The following is a 14918-nucleotide window of genomic DNA, read 5'->3' on the forward strand; positions in this document are numbered from 1 at the left end:
AGAATGACACAAAGGGAGGAAAGGAGAAAAGGGACGAGAGAGAGAGAGAGAGAGAAAATAGAGATGCACTGTTAGTCAGTGGCACAATACACATTCGTCTCTTGAAAAGGAGAGCAATATTTGTTAAAGTGCGGTACCGATTGAATCTCGGTGTTAACAAAGTATTATTTTTTGTTTTGTTTTTTATGACATGGAGAGAGTATATAATAATGAGAATTATATTAACAGCATCTTTTAAGGATGAAATTGCAAAAAAAAAAAAAGAAGAAGAAGTTTTTATGGTTTGTGATCCTGATCAATAGATAGATAGAACACGTATTTTATTTTATTTTATTTTATTTTATTTTATTTTATTTATTTATTTATTTATTTTTTATTTTATTTTGCCATACGAAACCGGTACCTGCCATTTTTAAAAAGCTGCGTAAACGCAGTTTATACTTACTCTACAAACATGGAACACAGTGATGGATGGCATTTACCTGTCATATTTGTCTGCAGTGTTGTTTCTCAGCCTCGATGATATGAAGTTATCGTAGGAGATTTTGTCTCTTAGCCCTCCTTTTTGCTCTTTCAATCACATAACTTATGTTTACATTCTATTTACATTATCACGAAACTTACAACATACAACAAAATCAAATGGTTTTTATGGTTTGTGACCCCGATCAATAGATAGATAGAATGCTTTTTATTTTATTTATAATTTTATTTCTAGATAAATAGATACATGTCTCAGTGTTTTCTCGCGGTGAGCTTGGAGAAAGGACGTACTGTAGCTGTCACGTAATGACACAAAGTTGGACTGACACTTTCTGCTAGGACCTTCTAGTGGCCTTCCAGCCATTGACCTATCTGATGTACGTGTTGATAAATTAGATTTTGTTGTGTGTAGAGCACACAATAACACTACACAGGGCTTCACCCATTTCAGCATGTAATGTGAAATAAAATGTCAAGATGCTGTGTTTTAAATAATATTGAGATATTAGGGGCTTTTGCACCAGAGAAATGTTTCATAGTTCCTATAACTATTGGCAGAAGTACACGCTTTTTCGCATGTTCGTACCAGGAACAGGGAAAGATTTTAGTTATAGGAACGCCTTTTCGGGGGACTAAATTAACTCCTACTTCAGAGTAGGGTCTAACCCAGCACAATAGGAACTACCAGTGATGTACAGTAAGTGTACGTTGATTGGCCAAACACATGACGTACGAAACGGTACCTGCCATTTTTAAAAAGCCGTGTAAACACAGTTTATACTTACTCTACGAACATGGAACACAGTGGTGGATGGCATTTACCTGTCGCATTTGTCTGCAGTGTTGTTTCTCAGCCTCGATGATATGAAGTTATCGTAGGAGATTTTGTCTCTTCGCACTCCTTTTTGCTCTTTCAATTGCATAACTTATGTTTACATTCCATTTACATTATCACGGAACCCACGACATACAACAAAATCACAGCTCCGATCATCACGTCCTCATCCTCCAATTGAGGTTGTTGAATGCCGCGCTTCACATCACTGTCGGCCAGTTTACGTCACTTCAGAGTTCCTACTGGCGGTGCAAATGCAACCAGGAAAATGGCCCTGTAGGAAAATGTAGTTCTCTGGGGACCGCCCTGGTGGCCAGTTGTGAAAGCCCCTATTTTTATTAGGCTATATCTACTGAAATACCCACACTAAAGATGTAATGACTTGGAAATGTTTGTGATAATGCATTAGTGTATTCTGGTCTTTGGTCAAACTATGTGATATGATAATACTTTATACGAAGTCTGAAATTTTTCTTTGTATAACACTATCTATGTTCACAATTATTCATCAAAACTGGTCAAGCCCAATTTGTTTGCTCTCTTTCTCCTTATCTCTTATTCTCCCTCTGTTCTGCCCTTTCTATTTCGAACTGACCTGTATAGTGTTCTTCTCTCTTTGTATGTGAAAACACCCTCCCAAATCCAATTTTCAGTTTGCTCTTCCCTCACCTCTTTCACCTCTGCAGTCTGCAGACAAGTTCAGACCCCTGTACCTCTCACACACGCTTGCTCCATCAAACACAGAAGTGCACGAAGACGGTTGACCCACATGTCAGCCTTCAGAGCACTTATGATGTCCTCTCCCCACCCAGTCTCTGACGCTCTCTCCAATTCTGTCCTTCATTCTTTCTCTTTACATTCACAATTCACCATGTATCAAATTCTGACCAGATGTGACTTTTAGGGGCACTTAATTCACATCCTGAACTGATGTGCATCGATGGTTCTGCCTTAAGCCAGAGTTTATATATATATATATATATATATATATATATATATATATACACACATACATGTATGTATGTATGTATGTATGTATATATATATATATATATATATATATATATATATATAAAAATATACATATATACATATAATATATAGCAACGCCTGTAAGTCCAACCCCTATAATTGCTCCAACAACCAGCATCAGGATATGAATGAGAACTAAATAATTTTCTTGCACTGCAGCAAGCTAACCTATGCCATCATGATGTTTTAGTCACATCATTACAATGCCAAATGATGACAGTTGTATGTGCGTGATAATTAAACTCAAGCAGTTTTTTCAACCATGAGAGCCTTTGCAGTTTAATGGTCGAACTCCCTCCTGTTACGGCCAAAGGGAGTTGTCATCTCCCTCAGAGTCTTATTTTTGTTTGTAATTGCCTTTGTTGTCATTTGTGATTATGCCTGTCAATGACAGAGCAACTCTGGGATCATTTTTTAGGCTTGATGTTGCAGACTAGGGAAGAATAGAAAATGAAAACAAATGTATTTAATTGGGGGAAGGGGAGAACCAAGGACATTTATTATCTGAACATATGCTTTTAAGTTATAGCACTTAGTCACCCCACTATAATTAAGGTTAGTCAGAAAAATACCATTTCACAGTTGACAAACCTAAAAATTTGTCAGCTTGGAAAAGTGTGTACTACAAATCACAGAAAGTGCAAAACAACAACTTTACCATTTGGCCCCGCGGCGCCGGTGTCTTCAGACCTCATTTTCACTTGGTAGTCAATAGCCTGTGTAGCGTTTAATGCTTGAAAGGTTAACAGCATTGTCGTGTTGGAGGTGACAGGGCCTGGGCGTGGAGCCGTGAAACACGCTGGCCCCTGGATGAGCTCTGTGCTGTGGTGCTGGGAGGGATCTGTCACTGGGAAAATGTCAAGGGATAATGTGTGATCACTGGGTGTTTCAATGGAAGGTCAAGCTCCCCCACCTTCATCTTGGCTCCGTTTAAACTCACTGGGATGGAGAAGAGCAAATGCTGTATTACTAGAGTACATTTGAAATGCCAGGGACCAAGACTTTTTCAACACACACCGACTGTCTCGCCATTACCCCTGAGGCCAAACTCATTTGCTGTGACAGATACACCCTTGTGAATACACAGTCGCATAAACCGTACACATGTTCTTACCGCTTTCTCTTCTGTTTTGTAGATGGCAGCGATTACAGCGAGGTTCTCCCGGATTCGTTTCCGTCTGCTCCGGCCGAACCATTGCCGGAATTCCAGAGCGAGCCAGAGGACGCCTTCATAGTGAAAAACAGACCTGTGAAACTTTCCTGCAAGGCTGCTCCTGCCACTCAAATATACTTCAAATGCAATGGAGAATGGGTGAACCAAAATGACCATGTGACCAAGGAGAGTCTGGACCCTATTACAGGTAAAGTCTTCCATATAAACCAAAAATATGTGGACACCTGAACACAAGACCCATTTGTGTTGTTAAACATTTAATTGTTTGACTATGGACATTAATATGGAGTTATACATTGCAGTTCATCCCAAAAGTGTTTAGTAGGGTTCAGGTTTTAGACTGCTGAAGTTTCTGTGTGCTGTAGCATAGGAACAGCCCTTTCCCAGACTGATTCCAGAAAGTTGGCAGTACAGAATAGAGTGCAACAGTCGAGTTCCGGAAATAAAAATTCCATTCATTTTCTCCATAGAGGAAATGATTTTGAAAGATAACTTATAAACCTTGAAAGACAGACCTACTGTGAACAACGTGTTTGTTTATCAATGGTATATGCTTCTGGTGAAGTCATCAGCCTGCATTAAATCCACTTATTTTTTAGTTAATTGTTTAAGAGCAGAATTTCTGATGAAAAACTACATTACTCATGATTCTGCAAAAAAAATCTCCACCAATCAGAGACTCAAAGCAATCCAATCGTGGCAAAAGAACACTTTAGCACCCACCCACTCCCATGGAGTGTGAATTACGCAATTGATTTAATCTTCTTAAGTTCTCAAATTATTTTTATACGTGTACAGTAGTCAACAATTGAAGTGGATCAAAAAAGTTCATCAAAGTTGTCCTAAGAAATATTTGTTTTTGGACAACTTTGATGAAAGGGTTTGATCCACTTCAAATGTTGACTACTATATATATTGTAATAAACATATTGTTGTTTCTATAAACACAATCTTTAAATCAATAGTTCTATATTTATCTGTCATTTTTAATTCAATTGTGTCATTCGCTCTGCTTCATAGGATTGTAGTTCTTTCCCTCATTAAAGTACACAGTCTCGTACCTTTTGTCTTTTTGTCTGATTTTCTGATTTTCATTATCAAAACTGTTTCACCCTGTCTGCTCCGATCAAGCTTATTTTTCTTTAGTGCTTATAATCTTCCCAATAGCTACATTTACATTAGCTTTATATTATTGTAAATATTTTTGTTTCAATTTATTTTTTTATTTTCATGATTTTTTTTTACATTTTTAAAACAAAAAATATATTTTATATAAATTAATTTATTTATTTTTATTATATTTATAAATTTGTATAATTATATACCTTTTATTATATCTGCCAAATGCATCAGTGTAAATTCAAATGTATTATTTTTAAATAAAAAGCACAGTCTGGGCACAGTCTTGCAATTTCACTATACTCAGGATGTATCACTCAACGACACGTAGGTTTGAAACGTGATAGATATACATTCACGTTTTCCCTCTTTTCATTTTTCATGTCTTAGGTCTGGTAGTGAGAGAAGTAGATATCTCTGTCTCCCGGACGCAGGTAGAGGAGTTGTTTGGGCTGGAGGATTATTGGTGCCAGTGTGTTGCCTGGAGCTCGGCAGGCACCACAAAGAGCCGGCGGGCTTACGTCCGCATCGCCTGTGAGTTTGTGTTCAGCAGCTTATGTGATCTGTCGGTGTGACATGCTTTTTGAGGCAGGCACTCTGCCTTTAGAAGACAGCACCTGAAGAGAAACCAAGTATTTTGACTATAAAACACTCGCTATTTTTGCTTATGCTATTTTAATCCATAACACATATGAATAATTCTTTGCTTATAATTTAAAAAATGGAAACACTTTTATTTGTTGTTTGTTTTAGTTTAAAAAAAATTATTTCTGTGTTTATCAGACCTAAGGAAGAACTTTGAGCAGGAGCCACTTGGCAGGGAGGTGCGTCTGGAGCAGGAAGTCTTGTTGCAGTGTCGTCCACCAGAGGGCATCCCGCCTGCTGAGGTGCCATCTCGCCTTCCTATCCTTTTTGTTATTGTCTCAACCTCCATCTGGGTTTTTCCTCAGTTTGTTTAATGCATAATAACAAACAATGTTTGATTGCTTGACGTTTACAGTTAAACCTGTGGGCGGGGGTTGCTTTAATATTGCAGGCTTTTTTTACAGGATATTTTACACTGTTCAGTTTAATTAAATTACACCTCTTTTGTATTCAGAGCATGGTGCTTTTTGATTTTCAATTCAAATGATTTTAAGTGCAGTTTTTGGTCCCGATACTCATCATTCTTCTACAAACTGAATGGATTGATTTTTTTTTTTTTTTATTTATAATGCCACAGGTGGACTGGCTGAAGAATGAAGAGCTCATTGACCCAGCGCTGGATTCTAACTTTCTAATTACTATCGACCATGACCTAATCATCAAGCAGGCTCGACTCTCTGACACGGCTAACTACACCTGCGTTGCTCGCAATGTGGTCGCTAAGCGACGCAGCAGCACTGCCACACTCATCGTCTATGGTAACCACTTGACCAATCAGAATCCCTGCAGTGATCTGAATCACTCAAATAATCTGTCAAGCGGGAGTTCACAACACAAAAGAAAACTAGAATCACCCCTATTGTTTATGAATATTACATGAAATATTTCATTCTTATTGGTCAGTTCCAGCATTCTACAGTCTATAATGATTGTTAACTGTATATTTGACCTGTGTCCTACACTGTGCTAGTTTGATGTCTTTCATATTACTCTCTATTCTGTTATTTTTCTTCTTATATAATCAAATAGTTTAAATATATACACTACCATTCAAAGGTTTGGGATCTGTAAGATTAATGAAATTACTATTTTTATTCAGCAGGGATGCATTAATTGATCAAAACAAAGTGACAATAAGAACATACAAAAATTTCTATTTTAAATAAATGCTGTTCTTGTGAACTTTCTATTTATCAAAGAATCCAGAACAAAATCTTTCACGCTTTACTTAAAAATATTAAGAAGCACAACTGCTTTCAGCATAAAAATAAGCATATTGAAATGATTTCTGAAAGATCATGTGACACTGAAGACTGGTGTAATGGTTACTGAAACTTTAGCTTTGCCATCACAGTAATAAATTACATTTTAAAATATATTCAAATAGAAAACGTAATTTAAATTGTAGTAATATGTCACAATATTACAGTTTTACTGTATTTTTGTTCAAATAAATGCATCCTTGGTGAGCATAAGAAACTCCTTTTCAAAAAAAATTAAAAATCTTACCAACTCCAAGCTTTTGAACAGTAGTGTACATAATATTTCAGCACAAAATCAATGTTTCTGGTTCATTTATAAATTCATTTGATTAGCACCTGTGTAATAAGTGGGATAAAGTACATGAATCTGGTCATTATTGCAAAATAAACCCTTCTGGATGTTTCAAGACCCTCTCTGCTTCAAATTCATCCTGGTTGCCCTGTCAGGGTTTAAGTAATGATAATGTCTGGCTGACTGTACATTATCCCTCACGTACTATATAATATGCAACTCCCTTATACATCTTATCCTGCTCTATGGCTGAAAGTGGTTCCTTTTTTTTTGTTGCTGTTTTTTTTTCTTTTTATAGTCGAGTTACTGTAGGCTCCATTCTCCTCAGATCAAACTGCATGTCTCATGATATGTATATGTGCATCTGGTTTTCCTTCCTTAGTGAGTGGGGGCTGGTCATCCTGGACAGAGTGGTCAGAGTGCAATGCTCAATGTGGGCGGGGCTGGCAGCGACGGACACGCAGTTGCACCAATCCAGCACCGCTCAATGGAGGAGCCTTCTGTGATGGCCCACCATTCCAAAGAGTCACCTGCACCACCCTCTGTCCAGGTGAAGACTGACATCTGTCACAACTTCACATGACACACTTGTATAACCCCCCACTAACAGATTCACACATGATCCACTGTGTAATCGCTCATTATTTATTTTCCTAGTGGATGGAGGCTGGACAGAGTGGGCCAAGTGGTCCGCATGCGGGACGGAATGCACACACTGGCGCAGCCGTGAATGTCAAGCGCCCCCGCCGCGTAACGGTGGACGTCACTGCAGCGGCAGCATGATGGAGAGCAAGAACTGCACAGAGGGACTGTGTGCCCGCAGTAAGTCACATGACACAGCGTTATCAGTGACAAAATGTCAACGTTTTTAAAGTAAAATAAAATATAAAAAAGTAAACTTATGCTGCGTCCCAATTCGCATACTATCCGTCTTAAATAGCATTCGAAATTAGAATTAGTGTGTCCCAAACCGTAGTATGTTGAAATCAAATGAGTATTCCAAAGATACCCGGATGGTCTACTTTTTTCGATTAGAATCCGAAGTGCAGATCCGTGCACACTCTAACGGCTAATATTGCGTTGTGGATGAGGATTCGATTATAACTACAAACACGAATAAAAAGTGTTAAAAAACTACAAACATGACAGATGTGCGAGACCGACTGTTAAAGGGTTCACCCAAAAATGAAAATTCTGTCATTAATTACTCACCTTCATGTCGGTCCACACCCATAAGACCTTCAGAACACAAATTTTTGATTAAATTCGATGGCTCAGTGAGGCCTGCATTGCCAGCAATAACACTCCCTTTTTCAATGCCCAGAAAGCTACTAAAAACATATTTAAAACAGTTCATGTGACTACAGTGGTTCAACCTTAATGTTATGAAGTGACAAGAATACTTTTTGTGTGCCAAAAATAACAAAATAGCAACTTTATTCAACAATATCTAGTGATGGGCGATTTCGAAACACTGCTTCGTGAAGCTTCAATCTTTTGTTTCGAATCAGTGGTTCGGAGCACGTATCAAACTGCAAAAGTCACATGATTTCAGTAAACGAGGCTTTGTTATGTCATAAGTGTTTCAAAATTTCAGTGGTTCACCACTGGGGGGTGTGATTTTGGCAGTTTGATACACGCTTTGTACCACTGATTCGAAACAAAAGATTCGTAAAGCTTCGAAGCTTCATGAAGCAGTGTTTTGAAATCGCCCATCGCTAGATATTGTTGAATAAAGTCGTTATTTTGTTGTTTTGATGCACAAAAAGTATTCTCGTCGCTTCATAACATTAAAGTTGAACCACTGTAGTCACATGAAATGTTTTAAATATGTTTTTAGTAGCTTTCTGGGCATATGACAGTGTTAATTATCTTCGCTGGCAATGGAGGCCTCACTGAACCATCGGATTTTTTAAAAAATATCTTAATTTGTGTTCCAAAGATGAACGAAGGTCTTACGTGTGTGGAACGACATGAGGATGAGTAGTTAATGGCAATTTTCATTTTTGGGTGAACTAACCCTTTAAGCAGAGCGGTTTAGATAAAGGGTTTGAGTGATTAATAATCAGTATCTAACCTGATGAAAAGATATTTATTAAATGTTATCCACATTATATTTCATCTGCAACAGCATTGTGAACTTTTATAACGATGCGTTTGGTCATTAACTTTTAAATACATCATTATGGAATCATGAGGAGAGTCCTCCGCAGTAAAGACCCATGACTGGCAGATCAACATGCCACTACATTTCTCTCCAAAACGGTAGGAAATTAAATTTAATTGAAAGTGGAGGATTTTAACTGTGACAAGATGATTGACAGGGCAGTTTAAACAGTTACAGGTTGCACGTAACTAAGCGACAGAGTGTCCGTTAAAGACGCAATTATGACAAAGTGGTATGTCCCAAAGCTTGCATACTCTTCTGCTACATACTCAGAAGTATGTACTTTTTCTTAACAAAAACAGTACATACTTTTAGGGCATAGTGTAAGTAGGCAAATTGGGATACAGCATTATTTTATTTCAGCTAGTTGCTAAGGCAACATTTTTCTTTTTATTTAGTTTAACTTGATTTACTAAAATAACTACAACTAAAACCGAAATAAAAATTAATTAAAAAAAATTAAAAAAAGACATATTTTTAAAAAACTAATAAAAATGGCAAAACACAATGAAATTACTAAAACTTTAACTAAAATTAAAACGAAAACAGAAAATATAAAAATAAAATCCAAAATATTAAAAAAAGCATAAAACGGTATTTAAATGGTATTAAAATAATCCTCAGAAATGAGTTAGCACAGGGTTCTGAGCACAGATGGACAGGAGGGTAAACGGTGAGGTTTGGGCAGTCAGACGAAATGTACTTTAATACTAGCAAGTGAAGAAACACATCAGCCATGTGACGGTGAGCCAGATTCATCTTGACACTGGGTGCTCATCCCAGGGCTGGTTTTGGAAGAGCACAGCTGACAGCATTGAATACTCTCAGGAGAACATCAATAGCTTGCTCACACACTCGCTCACATATGCACACACTGTTCAGCCAGAACACAGTGCAGACTGGAAGTTTTAGTGCGGTCTGTCTGGGTTTAAAACCCAGATTCCAGCATTAATAATGCAGCATAGGCACACACATGCACGCACACACATTCATATGCAGTATATATATCTCCAGACAAATGATTCCTCTAGTGCCTTCCATCCCTTGAGAGCTGTAAGATATTTACTTTTGCTCTGCCCGCCATAAACCTATGATTTTAGTGTTTATGCTTTGATGTTTCATTTGCTGAGTCTTGTATTTGCATTTATTGATTATTTGTTCCACTTTCATTTGCAGTCATCTCTGATCTATGCTCATAACTTTGTTCATCCATCCTTGTGTTCATTCTTTCTTGTTTTTTTCTGTTTTTGCCTTTTTTCTAACAGATAAAAAGGTTTCTATTGAACATTCAAGCCATCGTAAGTTTTCCTTTTAATAACAGTGTTTTTTTTATTTGACACTTCGTTGCATCCACTTTTCACCCTCTCCCTTTGTGTGCCTGGCTACTTATGTGATTGTGTCTGGGAAAGCCATGAGAAGTGACTGGAAATATTAATCTAAAAGATGCAATATATGTACGATGTGTGCGTGTTTCTGTGTACTTTTTCACTCTGTCGTTTCTCTCCTGTTCCTCTCTTGATACGCAGCACACTTGTCTTGAATGATAAAACAGAGCCACATGAAATAAAATGAAAACATGTGAATTTTATGAAAATTATGAAATAAAGGACAGCACCTCATAGTCTGTTAAAAATTATCTACAGACTTTTTTACAGTTTTGCCACTTTATTATTGATTGATTTAATAAATAAACAGTCAATTTTTAAATTATCTACAGGCATGACATATTGTGCAGCTTGGGGGTTGTTTTTTATGATTATTTATTTATTTTTTTATTACCATTACTAATTTTTAATTTATCAATTTAATTAATTGTCAATTTAAATATAAAATAAATTAAACCTTTATATTACTCAAAATTCACTAAAATTGTACATTGTTGTTTAGGCTGTCACAGTATTTTGGAACTGACATGTAGCAACTACTTCTGTTAACTGGCCAAGTGAACATAGTAATAGCCTGAGAGTCTCAAAATGGCCAAATATTGTTTGATTTAATTGGCTTGGCTTCTATATAAGTTAATTTTTCATGATTAGCATTTAAATATCATTTTCAGGCATAAGAGGTTGTTCAGTATAGTATGCAGAGTTATGCAATTTATAAACACACACACACACACACACAGGAAAATGTGCATACGCCTTCCTGGAAGATGATGTATAATACATATGCAGTCTTGGTTTAGAAATAGAGTGCTTTTTGAAGACATTGAAGTTAATGACTGTGCAACTTACTGGCCCAGAGCGATCAATAGTGTAGCTTACAGTTCAAGTGATGCTAATATTCTGAGATCAATGTGACATTCAGCACTTGAGAGACCAAAAAATAACGCACCTAATTCGGCTTGGTTCCGTTTGCTATAATAAGTTAAGATGGCTGTCAGTTTCACTTCCGTCCCGCCACGTGAGCCCTTTTGCCCACTCTCACTCTTCACACGCATCTGCTCTTCTTTTCTCCTCTGTCTCTTGGGTGCAGTACCTATGTGATCACCTCTATCTCTCCTCTCCTCCTAAAGCCTTTTTATAGTATATTAAGGTATGTAAATATAGTGCTTAATTCAGCAATGTTTAAATAAAAAAAGAGACAGGAATCAGGAGTCAGGGAAGAGAGTCCCACAATGGACTCACAATGTATAGATCTACAGCAAACCTTTTTAGACCATTATTTAAGGGCAGTCATGGCCTAATGGTTAGAGAGTCCTGGTAACCCGGAGGTTGCAGGTTTGATTCTCAGTACCGGCAGGAAATGACTAAGGTGCCCTTGAGCAAGGCACCTAACCCCCAATCACTCCACAGCAAAAATGGCTGCTCCAGGTGTGTTTGTGTCCACAGTTTGCAGTGTGTTTACTACTCACGTGTGTGCATTAACTTGGATGGGTTAAATGCAGAGGACAAATTCTAAGTATGGGTTACCATACTTGGCCTTCACATGTCACTTTCACTTATCCTCAGACCACCCACAAACTGTTTACTGACCGCAAAAATTGCAAGCATCACCAGTTACAATCTCATTTGCCAGTGTAACTTCCTAGAAATAAAACAGTTGAAGTATTTGAAGTATTGCATATCCACGTTATTTTGCAATGCTGTTTTCTGTGAATGTGCGAGACTTCTAATACATTGGCTGCTTTAGACCTTAGTCAGGTTAGACGCCATATTGAATTTAACATGGTTGAAAATGAGGCTGTGAGGGATAGACTTACAGTCTTTACAATGGCATGCATTGTATAAAGGTCCTAGATCACATAATTTTCACAACTCACAACTTTCAAAAGATTTTATGGAGTTTTTGTCTACTGAAAGTTTTTTTTGTTTGTAAATTGTAAATAATTGTAAATAACTAGAACAATAACAAAGTGCAGTAAACAGTAAAACTATTTGCACTACAAACCAGTGTTTATAAGTATGACTATACATTAAAATAGTATAAGAAATACCAGTTTGCAACATCAAGCTGCATTACGAGCTGTTTTGTACACATTGAAGATGTGTACAAGGTCTGCTCACACATTGAAGATAAAAATAGTTGCACCCGCACTTATGTTAAAAATAAGGTGGATAAACCTCTGTAAATTATACATAAAAACAAAACAAAAACTGCGATTGGTCACTTTACATGCTGTTGTTTCCTGTGTGGGCAGCTCTTGACCAGAACAAGCTACAAGGCTTTATGCAGATAGTTAAGAGTCTGGGTACTAAGCTCTTCTCCTTTTTCCGACCTATTTATTTTCCTTTGATCACATTTTTGTGTTGCATAATGTATTTATTTACATCAGTGACAGGTTTGTATGTATGAGTAAATCTGTACCTGTATTTGTCTCAGCTCTTGGCCCCGGTGCTGGTGTAGTGGTGTACGCAGGACTGGTGGGGGCTTTGCTGCTGTGCGTGATCCTCGTGCTGTGTGTTGGCATCCTGGTCTATCGCCGAAGCTGCCGCCATTTCCATGGTGAAATCACAGATTCGTCATCGGCCCTTACTGCTGCCTTCCACCCTGGCAACTACAAACCACCACGACAGGGTGAGACATCAGTGTTTCCTCACTTTCTCTTTCTCACTCACTTTTTTTAAATTTTTCATTCTCACTCCTCTCACCCCTTCAAACCTATTATAAACACTTTTTTCCGATATGTTAAGTTTTAATCCCTTCTCTTGCTGTCACCTGCTCTCTCAAAAGTATTTAATCTGCTATAACTTGTTTATATGGCTCCTCTTTTAAATCCTCTCCCCTTTAATACTCTCATTTCTTAGGCAAATCCTCTCTTGTAACTTTGCAGCTAGCCAGAAACATTTCCTTCTCTCTTTCCGCTTCTCTACTTTGTTAGATAATCCACACCTACTGCATCCGACAGCCCCTCCTGACCTCACAGCCAGTGCCGGAACTTTCCGCGGGCCGCTTTTCGCACTGCAGCAGGCTACCCTGGACTCTCAACATAAGATCCCTATGACCACGTCTCCCCTGCTGGACCCACTTCCTAGCCTGAAGATAAAGGTGTACAACTCCTCTACCATGTCCTCCCTCGAGCTGCCGACAGGCCCGGGATCTAATGACGGGGAGATTATGAGCCTGAAGACCGTCGGCTCTGGACCTAAAGACTACCATGGACATACGCTGCCCAGGGAGCCCAGTCACAGTGCCAGCGCCACACTGGGCTCCCTGGGTGGTCGTCTCACCATCCCTAATACAGGTAATAGGCTTTAAAGGAGCCGTATTAGGGTTTTTTCAATAATGTCCACTTCTGTTAGTCAAGTCTACTTGTGTTAAATACATTTATTAGTTTGTTGCACCAAAAAACTTTTATATTTTACAACACACCCATATATATATATATATATATATATATATATATGTATATGTATATATGTATATATGTGTGTGTGTGTGTGTATATACAAATTGTATGTATTTTTCATAGAGTTTGCAGTTTCTAAATAGGTTTTACTCTTCTGAAATCTCTGCAGACATCCTTATAGCTCGCATTACAGTGCAAAATACTGCAATTATATACTGAAACTATTTAATTAAAAATTTATATTGTGTTTTTTTTATCCTCCCTATGTTCCCCCTTCCTTCTGCCAGGGGTGAGCCTGTTGGTTCCACCAGGGACAATTCCTCAGGGCAAGTTCTACGAGATGTATCTCATTATAAACAAATGGGAGAAAACAACGTAAGTCAGCCACTTAAAACAGTTTCTCAGTGCCCTGCCTCCATCCCACTGTCATTTCCCAACACATAACTCTTGCATCTATCTGTCACTTTGTGCAGTTGCAAACAGTTCAAAACATCTCGACAGCCCTTGCAGAGCAATATTGACTGCAGAAACGTTTTGACCCCTGTGGCAGCGCTAGGGAAAAAAATAACGTTTCAAAACTATGACACAGCAGAAAACACAAACAAACAAATATGTCTTGAAAACACTGAATGGTTGTCTGAGCTCTGACTTTTTTGCTGAGGCTCTCTCTTTGTTTCTTTCTATACTGTTTTTGTTTTATTGTCAAATATGAAATATATAAATATCATTGTGCCTTAAGAGCTTTCAAACTTTGTCTTCCTCTTACCATTTGTATGCGTCATAAATTTTCTCAAAACCTAAACAATTATTGTTAGAGGCATATCTTTGGCTTGTCTTTTTTGGCACAGTGAGTCTTAATGCTCATGTGGCCGACACAAGTTTGAATCTGGCATACAGCATTTTTGTATCCCACTTTCCCATCTTTCCTTTCCACTGTCATTATAAGTACAAGTGGCAAAAGTACAAAAATAAGTGTCAAAACAAAATTTTTTTCAATCTTATATTACTCCAAATAAGGGATTACAGAATTTGGGCTGTTGTGTTTACGATGTATGTTCACTTTAATTTGTACTTAATTTGGGAAGTGGCATAGATTTCAGACTGCTTACCTCACTTGCTC

At 37.7% G+C, this 14918-nt stretch overlaps 1 protein-coding gene across 5 annotated transcripts in view; it reads left to right on the top strand.

Annotated features, from left to right (window-relative positions):
- Positions 1-14918, top strand: part of unc5b (unc-5 netrin receptor B) — a 59582-nt gene that overhangs the window by 38255 nt on the left and 6409 nt on the right. Inside the window, exons 2-11 of one of the 5 annotated variants that reach the window (XM_051917713.1) lie at positions 3487-3711; positions 5034-5177; positions 5427-5530; positions 5866-6046; positions 7225-7392; positions 7500-7664; positions 10275-10307; positions 12832-13026; positions 13358-13693; positions 14086-14173. In XM_051917713.1, coding sequence (XP_051773673.1) covers positions 3487-3711; positions 5034-5177; positions 5427-5530; positions 5866-6046; positions 7225-7392; positions 7500-7664; positions 10275-10307; positions 12832-13026; positions 13358-13693; positions 14086-14173 — 1639 coding nt within the window. Of the gene's footprint in view, positions 1-3486; positions 3712-5033; positions 5178-5426; positions 5531-5865; positions 6047-7224; positions 7393-7499; positions 7665-10274; positions 10308-12831; positions 13027-13330; positions 13694-14085; positions 14174-14918 lie in introns of all 5 variants that reach the window. The other 4 variants (XM_051917712.1, XM_051917716.1, XM_051917715.1 and 1 more) reach the window with 4 other exon arrangements.

This window comes from Ctenopharyngodon idella, chromosome 13, assembly GCF_019924925.1.
Source record: "Ctenopharyngodon idella isolate HZGC_01 chromosome 13, HZGC01, whole genome shotgun sequence".
NCBI classification, from domain to species: domain Eukaryota; kingdom Metazoa; phylum Chordata; class Actinopteri; order Cypriniformes; family Xenocyprididae; genus Ctenopharyngodon; species Ctenopharyngodon idella.